Here is a 21,086-nt window from a genome sequence, read left to right on the forward strand (position 1 = left end):
CTCTAAAGTTTATCGAAGAATATAAATGAGTGCCAAACTAATAAATAATGGAAAACTAGAATACAAGAGTTTGGTGTACAATACTATTACAACTAGAAAAACGAAAAACACTACAAAATTGCTATTAGATAATAGGGCTTGGTGTTAGTGAGACAAGGAAAGTAATGCGACGGAACCAGCATTCACTTAAGCCTCCTTTGCATTGGCAAATATGTTCATGTGCTTCGCAACCTGATTTGTTCACCGAATCTACCATTTCCTCCCCTTTCACAATCGGAGTTAAAAACATTTGTCTGAAAAACGGATATCCTTTGCTGCTACAAATAGCATTGATCCGCTCTACAAGACCTGAGCCGCTTCTTCGCACTTGGTCAACAAAAACTTGGCTTTTTTAACAGATCCCTTCTTTGATTTACTAGATTTCCTTTTCTTTGCAACTGCTATTTCCTCCTGTGTATGCATCAGTGAATAGAATCTGGCATCGCTCTCACATAATTCGGAGCCTAACTGATCATCATGTTGATCAAGCTTGCCGTTCTCTAGTGCCAAAGTTTGTTGGTCATCATTGTTTGGCAAAATTGAAGCTTCAGGATCTAGCACGGACATCCTCGTTAAAATGTAGTCCAACAAGAAGGTGCTCCTAACTAACCTGTCAATCCTGCTAAAATGCCGTTGGGAATAAGGTATGAGACCCTCAAGGAGTTCACCAACACCTTTGACCTGGAAAAAGAATAACGAATGTCAAAAAACTGAAACAACTAATTACCAGCACAAAGTTACACAGGTTACTTGTCTAGCTATTCATTGTCAATACTGAAGATTTTCTAATATAATTTGTTCACGGATAAATGAATCGTTTGAATTGCCTAGTTAACAGAGATGCAAAAGCGTCAAACACCATATGCAATTTTGTTTCTCCAATTAAATTGACAAATAAATGCTTGGAAATGCAGAGCAACAAAAGAATAAGTACTTGCAAATGAGAAAGGAGATTGCAGGACAAGCAGGACATAGTGAACTTAAAAAAGTTCGTTGCATTAGGGATTATGGCTTTATGCCTATTGAATTTTTTTTAGGATAGAAATTACCTCCATAATCTCAGTTGGAGGAAAGATTCTAAACATTTGATTAAGCACAACTTGTGCAACATGACAAAGTTTGGGCTTCGTATTCCATTCACGTACAAATTCAAGAAGAACACATATTTCTTCCTTCCCAAAACCACTAAGAGCTCTGTGTATTGAGTCTTCAGAATCCTTTCTCCTGCATCACACCTCAAATAAGCCAGGATGGGCGTTGAACACAATAAGGTAAAATGATTGTTCCTAACCTGCAAAGATGTGAAAATAGATCAAAGAGCTTCTGCGGTCTGCGAAGTTCAAATGCAAGTTGAATTGCCCGAGCATAGTCAGAATCTGACAAAGCATTTTCCAGTTCTTGGCCTCTCAAAATTGCTTCTTCCTACATCAAGTAAAGCCCATAGCAGAAGCAAGTCAAAAGCATATTAAATTAATGGAAATGCCATAGTAGATTAATAATAAACTGACAAAAACAACGTAAGATTTTAAACCCTGACAATGGTAACTCATTTCTCACTCACTAAATGTTGATAAAAGAAATGATAAAATGACCACATGGAATGGTAAAGCAGGGTAATGTGTAGTATGTTAAATCTGCAAACTGCAAAGATAGTAGATCAAATTTATATGGATTGATATATAGCTATTAAGAACTTGAGATTTAGTAGCACTACCACAGGAACATAGGTATTTGTTTTCACTTTTACCAGAGTAGCAAGTACCATGACAACTTTTAGAATGGTCAGATACTTCCACTGTCACACTGTTTTGTAAGGCAGCTGTCCCAGCAGTTTGATATGCATTAAGTGGTCTCCTTCAGGCAAGTCTTTCAAAGGGCAGACAGGTTAGGCAATTTATGCAGATTAGCCAGGTGTTAGGTAAAGTTGAGAAAAACTGGTTTAGTTTTTCAAAACAGTTTATGTAGATAACAAAACCCTAACTTGATTGATTTCCCATCCTGTTCACGTGACTATTGCCCTCCTAAATCGCTCCCAATGACCAAATAGAACAGCAATTTGGCACCAATCAGTAGAAATAATAGCTATAGCAGCCTTTTCCTCTTCTCTTCCACGAGGTATCTTCTCCGTCTTTTTCATGGATGGGGATTTGTTTACTATGTTTTAACCATGATTTTCATGTTACTATTGCTATCAAGTCAAGAGAATGATTTCTTTGTGCTTTTTATGTGTTCTTAAGAGATTTTTCATTAGAAATGTCTCTGTAGTTTCTTTTAGTAGGTCATTGACATAATACAACTCACGCCCGAGCTTATTCTCTGTGGAATCTCATTAGAGCATGATAAAATCACATAAGAATAGACTCCAAATAAATAAAAACTAAATGGGAGTGAGTAACAAAATAATATCAGTAACTACATTAACAGACAAGTTCTACTGTTTCCAAAATGCTTCATTGACAGAACCTATTACACTGAAACTCTTGAATAGACAAAATAATTGCTTTTTAACTTTTAGAATTATAGCAAACATGACCTCATTTTCATTTTGGCATTGCATTACTAGAAAAGGAGACAGTCAAACAAAGGAAAAATAGAAAATATTGAAGACCTCAAGAGAAAGAAAAAAAAGTGGTGGGTCATGAAGAAACCTACCTCTTTGAGGAGGGCTTCCTGCTTATCTACAGCTGTGTAGTCATGCCAAAAATTTATGACAGCATCAGTGCCTCCAGTTGCAAGCTTCTCTGTCTTCTTCCCAACAGCCAATGCCCAAATCTGTAGAGTAAAAGTGAATGATATGAATTAACAACCCCTTTGCCATCTTAGTTGCATTAATTTAACACATGCAGCATCCCTCAGTCACAGATGCAAGAGCTGTGTGAAAGGTCTCAACTCTCAAGTTGAATCCAATCTGCTCAAAGATTGTGTTTCTACACCATGCTTGTGGTAAATTATCCTCTTGAGAAACTGGGTTGAATTGGCATAGATGGTCATATATTTCAATATAGTCATCTAGATGCATTTTATTATGTTTTTTCTCAGCTCAAATAATCATAAATGAGAATGTCAATTACCTTTTCTTGCCACAACACATTCAAAATATCACGAGATCAGAAAGAGAGGTAAATCATGTAATGATTGCTGATTTGCAGTCTACTGACAACAGTATAGATTATTTCAAAGAATAATAATAAGATTGCAAGCTATTGACCATATTCAACTATTATCATCACAAAAATTACCAAGGCAGATCAGTACCTTCCCTTCATGCTGGTCATAGGTTGCAACGCACTCATTTGACTTGATCGTCCATAGTTTAACTAAGCCATCCCCACCTAGAAATGAAAACGTTTAGACTAACATCCCTGTTAGAATTTAGAGGGATATTTAAATTTTTCTTCTACCGCATGAAACAATTTGAGTTCCGCGTGAAAGAAATGAAGCTCGCAATACACTTGAAGTATGTCCTTCAAATGTTTTTAAGCATGAACCATCAGAAACAGCCCATATCTTAATTGTTCTATCACCAGAAGAAGTCAGAACACATTGATCTACGGGAGAGAACTCCACTGACCAAATTCCCCTCTTATGCCCTTTAAGTGCAGCAACAAAAGTTAGGCCAGGAAGCCTCCATATACAAGCAGTGTGATCCTAGGTAATAAAAAACATGTAGTGATTAGAGGAACAACAAATGCATAATCTTTGATACATTAGGTATCAATAACCAAAATTTGAACCATTTATCCACCTCAGAACCACTGCAAACTAGGGTGTCGTTTGGTGAGACGGCAAGAGAATTGATATCTTTGTCATGTGCAGCTATGACAGCCTTTGATTTTAGTGCAATCTCCAGATCAGCATCCTCAGAGATTCCATCAAAACTCCATACTTTAATTGTCCGATCACTATTAAGAGGGAAGCTGGTTTAGTATACAAACTAGGAAAACTGTGAAGAAAATTCACTTACCACAAAATAAAATAACAGAATATTCTTACGAATGGTTAAAAGAATGGCTGAAATAATCATTTTGCATTTGTTGGCTTATGTTACTGGATAACATAATGCAATAAATGATAAATTTTACATTCTAAAGACAAACTAAATAATAGAATTAAAACAAGATCAGAAATAATCATAAGAATGTCAAAAAGATCATCATATGGAAGCATAGAACTTCAGTTTTGAACTGGCTAAGAAAAACAATTAAGAATATGTAAATAATGCTTCACTAGATTGTTAAGAAAATATTACCAGATGAAAAGAATAGTTCTCAGAGAACCAAAGATTCTAAATCAGTTTCTGGGACACGCAGATTTAGTGAATGGAAGAAATTAGTCATGCGGTTGTTATAATTGAGTCCTAAAATTGGTGTACTTGATGAAGAAAAAAATTAAAGGAAAATATTTTGTTGGATTGTTTGTCAACACGAAAATATTTGACACACAGCTTGTTAAGAATTATAAAAATTTGATTAGGATAATAAAATAAATCTTTAATGCCTTTTTAATGAGCAAGCAGATAGTGATAAAAATTAAGCTCTGTTTATTCATATATGCAAATCATTGATTATTCAAAACAATGCAGAGGTTGAACCAAAGGGTAGGTTGGTTTTAGATTAGTTCTATGGACATACAACCTAATACAAGATGAATATTTTTTTCATTTATATGATGATTTGTCTAATCAATTAAATTTAATAAAAAGAATGTGAATTGAAGCTATTAATAAAGATTTAGTTTTAGCTATGCTTTCATTATGACAATAATACTTATCAAACTAAATAGATTTAATATCAACTACAAAATTATATATCTTTAAATTATATTGGATACATCCATAGATATGTATACACACACACACATAAAGAAAGAGAGAGAAAATCAATAGCTTTCTTTGCAAGTTAGCCATATATATTCTAAAGGGTGAAGACTTGCTCATCCTCCATTGAATTATCAAAAGAGATTTTAGCATCATTGAATTGAAATCTGGTGCATGAAACTCCTGCCAGTATGATATCCCAAGGAAGGATCGGACCACATTGAGTCTATTGTACGTAACCTTACTTTGCATTTTGCAAGAGGCTATTTTTGCGAGTTGAACTTGTGACCTCAATGTCATATCGCAACAACTTTATCATTACGCCAAGGCTCCCATTTAGTTGAGATAATTTTATATTTTTAATAAAAATCATCAAATTCCTAGTTGAATTGACTATCCATTTGGTATTAATTTTGGAAATAAATTCAATGAGTTTCAGAGTGATGCTCAAATTTATCTAGACACGCTTATCAGTGTGCGAGGCATACCAATTTTCATCAGACTATGGTATTGAAATCATATGGTTCAACTAGGTTTCAAAACTCCAACATCCAGCAATAATTTGAAATCTTGTTTTCAATTTCAATTACCTACCAACCACATTCATGGTAAGAAGCACATATTCTTCCAAAACAAAATGGATCCTTTTACGCCATTGAAACTGTACACTTTAATTTGAATGGACCACCTTGGCTTCCCAAGCTTATACTTTAAACATCATACAATGAAATCCAAAATTTTTGTAGTGTCTAAAAACATCCAAAACTATTTTTTGAAAAGAAATAAGAGAAACGTTGAACCAAGAATTCTTTAAGAACGAGAAAAAATAAAAGCAACATAATATAATTCAAAGCTCTGGTAAAGACCAAATTCTGTAGCATAAGAGTGAAGGAAATGTAGTTCAATTTTCTTATTTAAAAAAATCACCTGCTGCCGCTGATAAAAAAATTCTTCAATTTCTTAGAGAAAGCCACAGCTCCTACAGCTCCCATGTGGCCTTTACCAATACCTACACATTTTCTGCTCTCAACATCCCATAATCGCACCTATAAAATTGACAAAAAAGGATAACTAGTTAACTAATAAAAGAATATAGCTGGTATTCTTCTGACAAGCATTTCCTTAAGGTTTATCAGAGAAGGATGTTGAATATGCATTCATTAATTAGTAGAATATTTACTTCATTAATTGTGTGGTTTGAAGGTCCTGCAATTAGCAGTGCCCGTGATCAGAAAAAGTAGACAAATGCAAATGTTGCAAGTGGCAAGCACATAAAATTGCTATTTCTAATGGTGCTTGTTTGATAACACAACAAAATTATTTTACCTTAAAATTTGAAATATTTAATCTATATCAAAATTTGCTATACCACTTTCAATCATTTTAATTTTATATCACCATCTATAAGACTGTACAAATCGTTTGAAATCTCATACCATGCAGGATGGCATGATGAAAACCTATTGTCCTAGTAAATTACCAAATCTTGATACTACTCTACACAAGTAATGTCTTCTATATAATTGAGTTAATCATGTCAATGACTATTGTGTCATTCTGACACTCGACACTCTTTAATATGATACAATGCAAAAGATGAATTTAGATAATGTTATTAATTTTTTTATACCCTGTGTCCATATAAAATAATGTCAAAAAGTTATATACTTGTCTTTTTTTTCTTTTTCCTCTTCTTCTTCCTCCTTCCACCTCTAATTTGCCACTAGCATCATACATCAAAATATTGACCCAATAGCAAAACATCATTCCAATCAAACACAAAAACTCTAGCTTATTGGCTCGAGATATTGAACCTTGACTATATATTATAATAAAAAAACATTTTTGAAAATGAAGTATAATTATCTATTAATTATTCCTATTATATTAATTAATTAGTATCTTCAAGAAACATATTCATTTAAAATAATTCAATGTTGGTCTCACATATCAAGAAATAGCTGAAATAAAATATTTAAACAATTAATTTTAAAATCCAAAAATCATGAAACAACAGTATACGATCGTTTAGAATTTATTTTTGTCAAGATCAAAAAATATAAATTGTTGACATTAGATAAAAAAAAAATCTTATTCTATATTCCTATATCTAATTCCCGACCTTTACATTTCATATTATAATGCATTGTTCATGAATGTGCAGACTGCAAGGACAAAAAAGAAATCATTTTAAGTATGTTGCAATTGCAGCTTATAGAGGCCTGCTCAAAATGGATTTGCAACTTACAAGCCATTTGTAGGCAAATAAACACCTGTTCAGATGTTAATAGGCCAACGGCTGCAACTGATATTTGAAGGCAGCCCAGGTACCCAACAGCCTCAAATGCATAAAAAAGTATAAGATACTTAAATGTCTATGGTTCCACATCAAAATGATAAATCATGGGTATATAGAATCCTGCATAACAGGTAGCATAAGTCCATGTTTGTAGATGATGTAAATTATTATCAAATAAACTTTGGGAGAAACTGAAAAAAAAATATTAAAGTAACTATAAAACAGGGATAAAGCAGAACAGTAAAGTGCTCACACTATTATCCTTGCTTCCTGTTACCACCATTGTCTTCCCAGTAGAAATGCAAGTGTCAATACAGACAACAATTTCTGTATGCCCCGCAAGAACATAAGCGCATGACATGGATGCAACTTCATATACTCGCACCTGCATACATAATGCACATAACAAACAAGTATACAATAAACAATGCACATAACAAACACAGTATACAATGAAGAATGCACATAACAAACAAAATACACAATGAAGAATGAACAACAAACTAACGTTCCATAATTCTCTGTCATTGTGTGTGCATACTTATTTTTGAACATGAAATAAATTTCAGAAGATTAAAATGCAAAATTTTATATCACAGGGCTATGCATCAATGGCTATGACTTATGAACTGATTATGAGAGTGGGCACATAGATGAATAAGAACACAGTAAACAATATGTTCAGGCCTAATGTGCTCGGAAAAAAACATAATTTAGCAGTGGACTAATATTTGGGTGCATGGGGTTAACCTTGGAAAATATTTAACATAATGGGCACACAAGAACATAACCTACTAATTGGCACCAATATGTCAAAAGCAAATGCTTATGTAAGATACTACAAGATTAATGTGGAAAATCCACAGAATTCTGAGAAAAATAGAAACTATCTTGAGTTCCTTGTAACTGTCATGTTCCTCATTCTCTCAATGTGATTTGTAAGTTCCTATTACAGGTGGAGCTCTACTGTAAGCACATTAGCTCACAATCCTCCTCTCCTTTCTGTGTAATTATTAGCTTCTACTCCAAGTGAAAATGGAGCTCCAGATAACTTGTTAGCTCTAGGAGCTCCAATAATTAAAAAGCATAATGTGGAGTTCCTGGAAGTTCATTAGCTCTAGGAGCTTCGATAATTAAAAAACATACGCATATGTATGAATACACATGCATGGACAGAAATATTGCTGATGCATATTGGCGCGTATGCAGCTGATGTTCAACACTAATTTGGTGTTTCAACAAAGTTTATCAAAGCCAATTAGAGTTGAATTGGAAATTATAGCATACCTGCTCCAAATTAGTAGCCACAGCAAGATACTGCTCATCATCACCTAAGAACCTCATATCAAGAATTTCTTCGTTGTAGCCTACAAGTCTTTTGTACAAGTGCAATTGAAGTGTTCCTCGGGCAGATTTAGTAGGGGAATAGAAGAGAAACTGTTGGTCAGCAGTTGCACAGAGCAACCCTAAATCTGATGGTAAGAAAACAGCTGATAAGAATCCTCTTCTAGAATCACCTTCACCAGCGCTCAAGGGCTGTTCATATATACAAATAGCACTGTTGCAAAACAAAATAACTAATAAATTTGAGGGGATGTAAAAGATGGAAAACAAAAAAGAGTGCAAACCCCAAGTTTTGGGGCATCAATCATACCCTTCACAGCTCCATATACGCACGATCCCACGTTCACCAACAGTCAGAAAATGAACCGGATCTGAAGAGCTAGTATTTTTACCATTGTTTACTTCCAAAAAAGGAGAAAAAATATCACCAGATTGAATGATGCAAACAGTTTCCACCATTTCATATGTTGGTATTGTCATCTTGAAGCTATAATCTTGCAGGTCCCATCTGTTCACAACCTATGTGATTTGGAATTAACTTTTATTAGGAAATAGGGGGAAATGAAACTGAAATGGAAAACATAAAACACCTACTCATAGAAAACTGCAAATGTAAAATCTTTAATATATATAGTACTACCAGTACAAACCTAAATTGGAATATTTTAGAAGAAAAATCAGGTTAAGGATCAAATAAGATGCCTAACGCCATTTAGCAAGGAAAGAAAAGCTAGACAATAACAGTTCAACTTTGCCATCACATAAAACAATGTTTGTTGTGAAAAAGAAAGAAATATATTCTGCCAGAATAATAGGTACCGATTGATAATTGAAAATAGAATACAGTGAGAAGATAAAGAGAAAATGAATGAGCAGGCACCTTAATGAATAATATCTTTTCAAAATCAAATGAAAACAATTTTTCCTCATAAAATCAAGAAAGAAATATATTATTCCCCAACCAAAGAAACAAACCCCCGCAAAAGCTATTGAGTAGCACAAGTTACTCTCAAGGAAATCGCCCCCACAGCCTTATTATCTAAAGTCTAAACTAGTAGCTGACTGAATTCCTATAAGTTGCACGAAGTTATTATTATTCCATTCAATTGCTTACAGTGACCTTTCTATCCTATTAAATAAACATGCGTCCTGGTACATAGAAACAGATTTCAGCCTTGAGTCCAAACTCCAAAGAAAACTTAATTTGAGTATGCAACAGAATCTATACTCAGATTCCAACAACTTGCCAAAGCTGGAGTTTAGCCCCTTTCTGAAAAGATCCATAAGCTAAAACCCTAGGTACAACAACCACATTTCATGTAATAAGTAATAACAAGTGTTCAGATATATGAATCATTTTAAACATCCTAAATTTTCGCCAAAGTAGAAATATTGGAATGGTGTATCATTCACACAGAGCAGCTATCCAAATTTCACAGTAAAGAGAAAAAATGAATCATAAGTCAAGGTGACTAAGATAGCAAAATATACATTGAAACGCTAAGATACAACCAGCCCTTACAACATGCCAGTGTCCTAGCCAAATAAGAAAATAAATTGGAAATTGCTTTAGTTAATATTGGGATTTTCCTACTTAATTTTCATTCATGCTGTTGTCCTAACCTGGGAAATATCTTGCGGCAAATAATTGTTTTTTCTTCACAAGAAATATAGAACAATCAATTCACTTAAAATAAGCACAAAGCATTTAAGTGAGAAAAAATATGTGACTAATTAGTTACCAAAGTTATGTTACTAGTCTCCAAGGGAAGCAAAAACACCACGTCCTAACAAGTGGTGTTTCAGACTTTCCATTTTGGAGAACCAGTAATCTTTTCAAATAATAGCCTAATAGATCATGTACATTGATCAATGTAGACAATAATAATTAAAAACTTAATCTAATAGGTTAGATAAGAAATTTGAAGTTGAAATCTTACCTTATCTCTTCCAGCACTTAGCAAAATCGAGCCATCATCAGATATTGCCAATGAGGTAACCGGTGAGAAGTGTTTTTCCAGCACTGCAACACACTTCTTAGATTGCAAGTTCCAAACTCGAACAGTAGCATCATCACCGCCTGAGAACAACTGGAACATCTAACATATTACAGTGATGAACACACGAAAGAATTCCAAGAACAAGAAAAGTTATGTTGCTAAAGACAGATCCCTCATGTGATATGAACAAATAACAGGGTGGTTACAGTTGGGAGTCTCAACACCATACCCCAAGCAAAGTCAAATTAACAACCCAAATCTTTTAGGTGTTATCTTCCAAATTAAGACTAAGATCTGAGTGCTTGTGACAGAGTTTATTATATAGACTTAATTTAGTCAAACCATTGAAGTAAATACCTTAACCTTCAAAATAGAAATACAAACTTATAATAATGCACCAACTACATTCCATGGCCTGACTACAAGGTTGACTACTGTTTGCTACTTTGCTTGTAGAGCCAAACAAAGCACAATCAATAAAATATGCCGCCAAGCATTGCTCATCTATTATTATGCTTTACATTGGGTAATGCATGTCAGTATTCATATGTTATAAATATTGGTTATATATTTCAATATCAAAATATCTTTATCAGATTAGACCTGAAAGCTGAAACCTCGAGGGTCCAAAAACCTAATCTTCCTTTGCATTACTAACTCCTATAATATTTCATGAAGCAAAGGATTACCTTTAATGCTGTTCCTGTTGTATTTAATATAGTCTCAAGACTCATTCCCCTCCACTTTCATCAAATTTGGGAGAAATAAGAAGCAGGAATTGGAAGGAATTACGTTACTCCTCCTCCTCCTTCCAGCTAGAAAAGGGACATCATGTCCTTTTCTTATTATTTCTTTTTTTTTCCTTATTTCCAACCAAGTAAACACAACATAAATATTTTACATTATATTGGCCAACTTCAATCTTGCTCCTTTCCATATTATAAAAAATTTGTGTGTACAATCACAAATAATTGAACGTGCCAGGCATGCAAAATCCCAAAAGCATTATACAATTAGCTGATAGAAAAGTATGGTATTAATTGATAGAAAAATTTAGAAAGAAGATTCAGGATAGAACCATTCTGATCATTTATGCAAACAAACTATATGAGACTAACATTCAAATTTTACTCACAAATAACTGGTTCGGGTGGAATTTGATGCATGTCACAATACCCCGGTGACCTTTGAAGAAATGTGTGCAAAATCCTCCATCTACATCCCATACACAAACCATTCTGTCTGCTCCACCTGTAGCTAGCAATCCACCAGAAGAATGGCATGCCATGTTCTTTACTGGACCATCATGTCCCTACACAAAAAAAGTAGACGGCGCATAAAATTACAAATACTTTTTTCTTACGCATACCTCGTGAGTATTTATAACAGATATTTATTCCCCACATCCAGCAACAAAGAAAAGCAAATTTTTTGATGGTATGAAATTATGCATTTTCCTTTAAGCATTTTATATTCCTCGAGTAAATGATTGAAAACAGTACAATGTCGAACTAGAATGAGCATTCGCAGTGCATATATAAGAAAAACTCAAGTGGAGCAACATTTTCAACTACGAAGAACAATATAAAAGGAGAATATAAAAGCAAAGGAACAAGTTTCTCAAACCAGGAATTTCCACAACACTGATGAAACAGATTCAGTGACAACGATCGAAAATTTCAGTGAACTTAGATAAATAATATATTGTAATTAACTTACGATTATAAAAACCACAAGATGAATGCATGTATGTTTGGCTTTCTATTAAGTTTTCTCCTCGAGAAGAATCACAAGCATTGAAATCAGTACTTCGAAAAATCAGTTTTTAGGGGTAAATTACAAAGAAAAAACAGGTTAGACAGGTTAAAGGTACCGTTTATTAACTCTACATACCTTCCACGAACGAATGCACTTACGGGAGGAAAGCTCCCAAACTCGAATTTGACGGCTGTCGGCAGCAGTGAAAAGGAACCTGTCATCAGGGCTCAAGGTGAAGGAGGTACTAGACTCCGAAAACCCGCCAAGACTCCCTAAGACGGAGGCATCGGACGAGCTCACGAGTTTTATCTCCTCGCCGCAGGAGCAAACGAGGAAGGAGCCGTCGAAGGACACAGCAAAGGATCCACCGTCGTAGAACTGTTGCAGCGACGACACGCAGCGGTAGCTTCGCTTCAGAACCAGAGACGATAGCGCGTCCATCGCCAACGGCGGCGCGTAAGGTCCGGCTCCGATAGCAAGAGAGAAAGGAACAGGAGGGCGGCGGCCCGGCAAGGGGTTTTAGGTTTTATGCGGCCTGCTTGATGGGTGCGAAATTTAATCGTGAAGATTAAAATACTTGATCTAATTAAATTGTAATTAGTTTATCAAATCTGATACAATTAATTAAAATAATTTTTTCAGGCCGTCAAAGGTATAAATATAATTATGGACATTATTAAAAAAATATATTTTTTAATGAGGCGCCTTTTCACCTTTAAAAAAAAGATTCTATATTTTAGTATATTAAAAATTAATTTTTACATAAATTTTGTATGTAGCATTTGATATTCGGAGGAAGGAGAAGGAAAGATAAATAAAAGGAAAAGAATTTTAAATCTTGTTTCAAAAGGAGTAAACGAAGATTTTCTTAAGTTCTAATTTGGGGTGTAAAAAAAAAGAAAAGCAACTCTAAATACTATTTATTTCAATTTTATTTCTATTTTAAAATATTAATTCTTAAATAATTTATTTAATTTAAATTTTTTAAATTTCTTTTGTTGAGCACGATTTTTTCACTCCTTTCTTCTTAGTCGAAATCTCAACTCGTTGTTAGATAACTATAAATTTTTTTACTTTGTTTAGTAAATCCGTAGGTTAATCATTCTCTAATTGCGAATATATTTGTCGTTTTAAATCACTATCACATATTGCAATAATATAATATTTGTAATGTTTCATGAAAAAATTGTAAAATAAAAAAAAATCAGTAGAGTAATACCTTCTCAGGGTGATGCATCAAAACTCACACGCTAAACACGTAATTCACTTAAAATATATAAATTAAATTTATGAATATAATTTATTAGTTAAGAGAGCTGCTTTTCCCCCCTCCCCGATTTGACAGCCCCCCTCCCACCTCCTTCTCTTTCCTTATCAAATGACACTTCTACCCCTTTTCTTTTTTCTTTTTTTAATTTTTTAAATTTTCATTTAGTTTTGTTTTTTTAAATTAATTTTATTTAAAAATAACTTTCATACTTATATATTTTTTATTTTATTTAGTTTTATTTTCTAAATTAATTTAATTTATTGTTTTTTTCATCGATACAATATTTTTTTTTAATTTTTATTTAGTTTTATTTTTAATCAATTTTATTAATTATTTGTTATCAATACTTTATTTTTAGGGGAGGTTTTGGCATGTGTCAAGAGTTTAAGGGTGGGTAATTTAAGGGGAGAGGAGATTCTGACATGTGTCAAGAGTTGAATGATGGGTAATTTAAGAGGAGGGGGAGGTTTTGACATGTGTCAAGAGTTGAAGGGTGAGTAATTTAAGGTGAGGGGAGGTTCTGACATGTGTCAAGATTTGAAGGGTGGGTAATTTAAGGGGAGGAGAGGTTCTGACATGTGTCAAGAGTTGAAGGGTGGGTAATTTAAGAGGAGGGGAGGTTTTGACATGTGTTAAGGGGTTGAAGGTGGTAATTTAAACGGAAATGGGTGTTAATTTAAAAAATTAAATAAAATTAAAAAAATAAACAAAATTAATTTAAAAATAAAACTAAATAAAAATTAAATAAAATTAAAAAAATAAACAAAATTAATTTAAAAATAAAACTAAATAAAAATTAAATAAAATTTAAAAAATAATAAATAAAATTAATTTAAAAATAAAACTAAATAAAAATTAAATAAAATAAAAATATATATAAGTATTAATGAAAAAATAATAAATAAAATTAATTTAAAAATAAAACTAAATAAAAATTAAATTATATATAATTTAATTTTTATTTAGTTATATATATATATATATATATAAATTAAATACTTATATATATATATATATATATATATATATTAAAAACAAAGAAGAAAGGGTAATGCTGTCATTTACATGGGAGAGAGAGAAAAGAAGGGAGGGGGTGGGGTGTCAGGGGAGGGGGGAAAAGAAATTTACATTAGTTAATCTAAAATAGAATAACGAATAATACGATGAACTATTCTATAGAAGAATTAATTTTTATGTAAAATTAATTATTTTATATTTATAAAATAAATATTAATATTATAAAAAATAAAATCATTGTTTAATTTAAAAATGAGGATATTTTTATAATTTTATTTATTTAACTTTTATTCCCTTTCCATTTTAAATAACGCATCTTTCCTTCCTCTCAAAAGAACATAAATACTTTACATCATCTCTCTCTCTTTCCCTTCTGAACCTTCTCTTTACTCTATTCTTCTGTAAAAAGGTGGAATCCGCCACCTTAGCGGCCCCACACGGTCGGCCCCATGACCATTTGTGAGGAGATAAATCGAGAAACTGCAGTTGATCACGACGCAGGAGAATATTGCCTGGCTTCGTCAGGATTCGAACCCTTGCCCTCTTCTGCAAGTCTGCTACATCGTAACCAACTCAGCTATGCCCCGGGGCACTTTCTTTACTCTATTCTTCTGCATCCGCCACACGGTCGGCTTCACAACCATCTATGATTCTTTACTCTATTCTTTTTCTTCTGCAAAAAGGTGGATCCGCCACCTTAGCGGCCCCACACGGTCGGCCCCACGACCATCTGTGAGGAGGTAAATCGAGAAAGTGCAGTTGATCACGAAAAAACTATAGTGGGTAAACTTTTTATAGTGACCAATCCCACCGCCGAAACGACCCCATATCAGAAAACCCCCTAAGGGTGCGTTTGGTTCAAGTTATGATATATAACCTTGGTTATGTGATTACCTGGTAATCACATAACCAAGGTTATGGGGCATAAAACATAATCTAATGTTGTTTGGTTTACTTTATTTATTTGAAGGGAATAAAACATAACCAGTTTTATATTTACTATATTATCCTTCATTCAATTATATTTTAATATAATTCATTAAATTGATAAGTATAATTTGTTAATTTTATTTTAATAAAATAATTCATTAAAAATAATTATTTTAATAAAAAAATTCATTAAAATAATAAATATAATTTGTTAATTTTATTTTTTAAATTTTAAAATAAATTTATATATATATTAATAAAATAATTTATTAAAATAATTATTTTAATAAAATAATTCATTAAATTAATAAATATAATTCCTTAATTTTATATTTTTAAATTTAAAATAAATTTATATTTCTTTTAATAAAATATTTTATTATAATTATTATTTTAATAAAATAATTTATTAAATTAATAAAGATAATATGATAATTTTATTTTAATAAAATAATTCATTAAAAATAATTATTTTAATAAAATAATTTATTAAATTAATAAATATAATTTGTTAATTTTATTTTTTTTAAATTTAAAAAATATATTTTTTAATAAAATAATTTATTAAAATAATTATTTTAATAAAATAATTCATTAAATTAATAAATATAATTCATTAATTTTATTTTTTAAATTTACAATAAATTATTTTTTAATTTATAAATATTTAAATTAAAATTTATTGAATTAAATAATTTGATTTTAATTAGATTTCAGAGTACCTTTTAATTGACTTAGTTTTGAAATCGGAGGGTAATCATGGAAAAAATTTCGTTAACCTCAGGAATCGTAGAAAACCTTAGGCTGCTAAGGTAATCACATTACCGGATTTTAACCCATTTGCTGATGTGGCGGTGATGTTGTATTACTTGAGAATCAATCATAACCTGAACCAAACAAGGTTATCAATGATAACCTTGGACAGATAACCAAGGTTATCAATGATAACCCTCAACCAAACACCCCCTAAAGGATTTTTTGGAGGTACGGTACCACTAGGTTGATAAGAGTATACTGTCGAAACAGCACTTTAGTCGAGTTAACACATGAATCGCACAGCACTTCAGTCAACAAATATATATTGCTAAGAGGATTCGAACTCGAAACCTCAAGCAACAGGTGTCTCCATGCTTACCACTTGGGATAAGACACTTCAACTTCTTTACTCTATTCAAACATAGCGTTAGGAGATCATTTGATATCGTAATTTATCTTCTTTCATCTCGTTCAGTATCGTGATTTGCCTCGCTTCATAGTTAATTACATTTTTTTTTAAAAAAAAATCAGTTTGTATTATCGGATAACTTCAATTTATTTCAATCATATGAAAAATATGAATGATATAAAAGTAAACAGAAATGTGTTCTCCTATAAACATAGGATCAATAATAATACATTAAAAAACTATCAAACAATTAACTACCTTGTTGCATAAATGTGTTCTTTGTTGTTTCTTCTTTATAACCAACAATGAATTCTAATATTTTGTCTGCATTCAGATCTTGCAGGGAAATTCTCCCAGCCATGTCGGAGAGATTGACCAGGTCCAAGACAAGCGAAGCTTAGCATAATCTAACTGAGCTGAAATGAAGAACTAAAACAGAGGGCAGCCATCCACCTGCACTCCCTTGGCAGTCGGGCAGGAGGCGAGGGGGCAGTGCTCCCCTCCGGTGCCCCACCAGGCGATGCTCCTGTTCTCCATGCTCAGCGCGAAGTAGAGCAGCACGCCCATGAAGGCCAGGCCCGCGTCCAGCCCCGCCGACAGGATGTAGTTGTACCTCTCCCACCACTTCTTCCGGTACCGGAAGACGAAGAAGTTGAAGACGGTCCCGACCGCGATCCACGCGCTGAAGTTGAGCGGCGTCGCCGGCGGCATCATCCCGGTCGCCCCCAGCAGCACTGGCAGGTTCACGAGGGGGATCCAGGACTGACTCGGGAACGCCTTGTGGAGGAGCCAGACGACGAAGGGGCCGACGGCGCCGCCGAAGAAGAACCAGTTGAGCGAGCCGTAGTTGCCGAGCGGCCCGAAGATGCGCCTCGGCCCGACCAGTCCCCAGATCACCGACGCGTCGAAGAAGACGCGGTCGGAGGGGCACGTCCAGGGGCTGTTCTCCGGCAGATTGTCGGGGTCGCAGATGTGCTCGATGGATCCCAGCAGCCACCAGGCCACGCCCAGGTTGATCGTCCCCGCGATCATGGTGCCGATGAACTGTTCGATGCAAGTTCCGTCAGAGAATGCATTGATATGTGCTCGGGCAATTAGATTACCTGAACTAGGAACATGGATTTGGGCGGAATCTTCATGTAGTGTCCGAGCTTGAAATCGGATAGGAAGGAGACCGCTTGCGCCATGCTCATGTAGCCATAAACCTTGAAGCAGACATTAGAGATGGGCTTCCCAGGTTGAATCAATCCCATCATGTACTCTGTGATGATGTTGAGGCCTGGAGTCTTTTTCCAAACCAGAAAGGCGATCCAATTAGCAATTCTTTCGTCCATGTAACGAATGTGTATGCATGATCAAGGCTTTACCTGGTTTGTAGTCGCAGTGATGATGCTAACTGGGAGGGTGAAAATGAAGGCCATGCCACAGGCAAAGATGAGTCCCCACCACGAGAGTTGTACTTGGTCCTTCAAGACGGTGCAGAGGATGAGAGAAGCTGCGAATGTCGCTGCGAGGAGGACTTGAAACCACCATTGAGGGATGTCTTCGTACTTCTTCATCAGCTTCGTGTGGATGTCCGGCTTCCCCTTGTAAGCGACCCGGAATCTATCGTAGATCTCTCTGCATTGCGTAGATGCATGATATTGAGTATCAGAGAAAGATTCATGTTTCATAATCTAAATATAGGTTGTACCCTCCGTAGAAGAAGATGACATGCGACAGCGTTGCAGCGATCGCAGCGAAGCCGAAGCCATAGCTCAAGGCAAAGAACATGCTGAGATTTATTCTTCCCTCCTGCTCATACGCCGCCATGTCGATTTCGAAGTTGTTGTTGACGATGGCTGTGATGTTGTATGTCTGGCCGGACGCTGTGAACAAGTCCGAGGAGAAGATGGGGAAGGTCTTGGCATCGTAGAGGTTGAAGCCCCAGTAGCAGAGGGGGATGGCGACGTACATGAGCAGGGCGTAGCCGACGAAGACGTTGGCGATGGCGAAGAAGGGGCAGACGAGGGGACTGCCGAGGAAAGAGGCGACGGCGGCCCAGTCGAGGGTGAAGGCGCCGACTCCAAGACCCTGAAGGCCGGAGCCGATCTGCTGGGCGGTGACGGAGTCGGAGAAGGCCCAGCAAACCCAGGAGATGCTGGTGATGGTGGGGAAGAGGTAACCAGGGACGGTGTACCAGGTGAAGCTGCAGACGAGTACGATGACGAAGAACTTGGCCCTCGACATGCGCCGCTCATCCTTCTCATGCAGAGCCCTAAACACAAACAACAGAGCAAATTCAACACGATAAACTGATTGCAATGAACAGGAAATTATTGGTAGAAGCTGATGCTTAATCATAAACTAATATGATTTTCTTGCTTGTTTGCAATCACAGATCGCAGGAAAACTTTATTAATTAACTAGATTTCTTGGAGATTCAGTTGATATACTTCATATTCAAGATACTCTTGTCCTATTCTAATTCAAACAGAAACGGACGCAATGTGGGTGGTCAACTCTCACATCTTTATCCTCTTGTCCTTTACTGATGCGTGATTTCCAATCTACAGTATTGTAGTGCCCCTAGGTTTGAGCAGATGGAAAATTCTGAGGAAATGGAATGGCATTCTAGTCAAACAAATTGCAGAGCCAAAACCTCAAGTCAGACGTGGTTGATCTTCTTATGCTATTGCTACCAAACTTGGGACCAATAACTCCACTGGCATTCTGACAATGACAGTAGGCATTTGCCATTCAATTTGAACCTCCATACCCTCGCCCTGTCCGCCCACCGCCTGCCCACCCTATCCACATTAGCTGGTAAAAACAGCCGGTTAGGGTTCACAGTCATGGTAACACTGCACATTTACAGGAACATCACAACGTTACTTCTTAGGAAAAAGCTGGTTTCGTTGTTAAATGTTCCTTTCAGGTCGCCAGAACATGGAAAAAGGTTTATTGTCTAGTTGGTAGGCAAGTTGATGATCAATTCAAAGATGGCAAACTTCGAAATCTACTAAACGACGAGTCCATAACGTCCACACAAGTTGAATCTGATCTCCAAATTGAAGAGAGAACCTTTCCATTAACACGGTAGGAAAAATAGTTCCATTTTTTTTCGATTATTGGGCTGATCTCTGTTTTCGTTTTTGGTATTTTAAGAAGTTTGGTATCGGCCAATTTCGATTGGCAGAGGATTTGCTGTTGCGAAAATTGGAAAAAGAGAACAGGAAGACGTCGAATCGAAAAAGCAAGCAACAAAGATCGAGATGAGAATGATGATTGATAGGTATGTGGAGCACTGACCGGAAGAGCGAGACCTGGACGAGCGTGCCCGGCCACCACATATGCGCCGGCTCCACCACGTATTTCCTCATCAGCCCTGCCCATCCGTAGCCCAACACCTACACTCCATCCATCCCGATCGATGGGGCGTCAGATCTCCAAACCCTAGTAAAGAATCAAGAAGCCACAAAGGGCATTTCGACGATTACCTGGGTGGTGGTGATCAGCATCCATCCGGCGACGAAGCTGATGCTCCGCTTGTAGAATGCTCTGATGATGTTGACGATCCCGACGGCGTAGGCGGAGCCACTCCCGAAGGCGGCCCCGGCGTTGGCGAACACCGAGATCAGGACGTGCTCCTTCATGTTGAAGGGGCCCGGGTTGAGGGAGACGAGGCCGAGGCCCGGCACGCGGAACTTGGCCGTCGGGAGCGCCCGCGCCATGAAGTGGCCGAGCGGGAGCGAGGCGACCTGGACGGTGATCTGGGTGATCATGAGCGGCTGCGTCCTGTAAGCGAAGAACTGGTTGAGGAAGGAGAGCAAACAGCAGGAGACGAGGCCGAGCGTCCACATCCGGAAGGTCCACACCGGGAGCGACGGGTCGTCGGTCGACGCCACCGTCAGGCGAACCTCCTCGATCGGCGAGGACTCCTCGTCCTCCTCCTCCGGCATCCCGGTCTCCAGCGCCGCCACGCCGCCGCCGCCCATTGCAGTTCAGATCCGGAGCAAGGGCAGCACAGCACTCAGTTTGGAAGAAGACGAATGGTTTTCAGAAAGGGGGTGACCAACGGTTTATATACGAGTTTTAAACCCATTTGCAAAAAGGTACATTTGTATTTCATTATTTGCTGAATCAGTAGTATAAATATTAAATACTAAAGGAAAATAACAAAGTCTTTGGTTTTTTTTAATAAAAGACGTACCATACACTAAAAGAGTTCCTTTTATAAAAAAAACATATTAAAATAGTATATTAACATATTTTTTATTTAAAAATATCTTTTATTTTAATATTGTTATAATAATTACAATCAATAATTGCTTGCTTCACGTAATATTCTAAGAATGAACAATAGTCTAGAACACTGTTTTAATTTATTTATTTATTTTGTTGTTACGTTGATTATTATTTAAGCTTGTTCCTTCGTTAGCACCGTCGACGCACGTAGCTGTCAGCTA

The 21,086-nt window shown here is 35.7% G+C and overlaps 2 protein-coding genes across 4 annotated transcripts; both read right to left on the reverse strand.

The window, feature by feature from the left end:
- Positions 1-38: 38 nt before the first annotated feature.
- Positions 39-12,705, reverse strand: LOC141821790 (protein TORMOZ EMBRYO DEFECTIVE-like). Of its 2 annotated transcripts, none has more exons than XM_074709152.1 (14): positions 12,392-12,705; positions 11,634-11,810; positions 10,439-10,588; positions 8,809-9,017; positions 8,442-8,712; positions 7,408-7,539; positions 5,783-5,901; positions 3,785-3,941; positions 3,441-3,687; positions 3,295-3,371; positions 2,692-2,811; positions 1,331-1,461; positions 1,089-1,263; positions 39-720 (listed from the first exon to the last, which is right to left on the reverse strand). In XM_074709152.1, exons 1-14 carry the CDS (start codon positions 12,695-12,697, stop codon positions 340-342), a joined length of 2,652 nt encoding a protein of 883 aa, XP_074565253.1. In that variant the 5' UTR covers positions 12,698-12,705; the 3' UTR covers positions 39-339. The 2 variants fall into 2 exon arrangements, with proteins under 2 accessions (XP_074565253.1, XP_074565254.1); XM_074709153.1 differs by having other exon boundaries at positions 12,415-12,559.
- Positions 12,706-16,884: 4,179 nt separating this feature from the next.
- LOC141820670 (oligopeptide transporter 4-like) lies at positions 16,885-20,638 on the reverse strand. 2 transcript variants are annotated; one of them, XM_074708042.1, is made up of 6 exons: positions 20,118-20,638; positions 19,930-20,027; positions 18,332-18,895; positions 18,006-18,258; positions 17,748-17,924; positions 16,885-17,682 (listed from the first exon to the last, which is right to left on the reverse strand). In XM_074708042.1, the coding sequence occupies exons 1-6, from the start codon at positions 20,613-20,615 to the stop codon at positions 17,068-17,070; spliced, it is 2,205 nt and encodes a 734-aa protein (XP_074564143.1). In that variant the 5' UTR covers positions 20,616-20,638; the 3' UTR covers positions 16,885-17,067. The 2 variants fall into 2 exon arrangements, with proteins under 2 accessions (XP_074564143.1, XP_074564135.1); XM_074708034.1 differs by having other exon boundaries at positions 17,742-17,924.
- Between the last annotated feature and the right edge of the window lie 448 nt (positions 20,639-21,086).

Source organism: Curcuma longa, chromosome 2 (genome assembly GCF_044706935.1).
Source record: "Curcuma longa cultivar G26 ecotype Majalengka, Jawa Barat chromosome 2, ITB_CL_G26_1.1, whole genome shotgun sequence".
Lineage (NCBI taxonomy): Eukaryota > Viridiplantae > Streptophyta > Magnoliopsida > Zingiberales > Zingiberaceae > Curcuma > Curcuma longa.

Bases quoted from the DNA above. Each gene is read 5' to 3' on its own strand.
- LOC141821790 (XM_074709152.1), bottom strand. From the start codon at position 12,697: ATGGACGCGCTATCGTCTCTGGTTCTGAAGCGAAGCTACCGCTGCGTG. The intron at 7,540-8,441 runs GTATGCTATAAT...TTATGTATGCAG, and splicing joins TGGCTACTAATTTGGAGCAG to GTGCGAGTATATGAAGTTGC. The intron at 1,264-1,330 runs GTTAGGAACAAT...GGTGTGATGCAG, and splicing joins CTATTTTCACATCTTTGCAG to GAGAAAGGATTCTGAAGACT.
- LOC141820670 (XM_074708034.1), bottom strand. From the start codon at position 20,615: ATGGGCGGCGGCGGCGTGGCGGCGCTGGAGACCGGGATGCCGGAGGAG. The intron at 18,896-19,929 runs GTCAGTGCTCCA...GTTTGTGTTTAG, and splicing joins GTCCAGGTCTCGCTCTTCCG to GGCTCTGCATGAGAAGGATG. The intron at 17,925-18,005 runs GTAAAGCCTTGA...GTTTGGAAAAAG, and splicing joins TCACTGCGACTACAAACCAG to ACTCCAGGCCTCAACATCAT.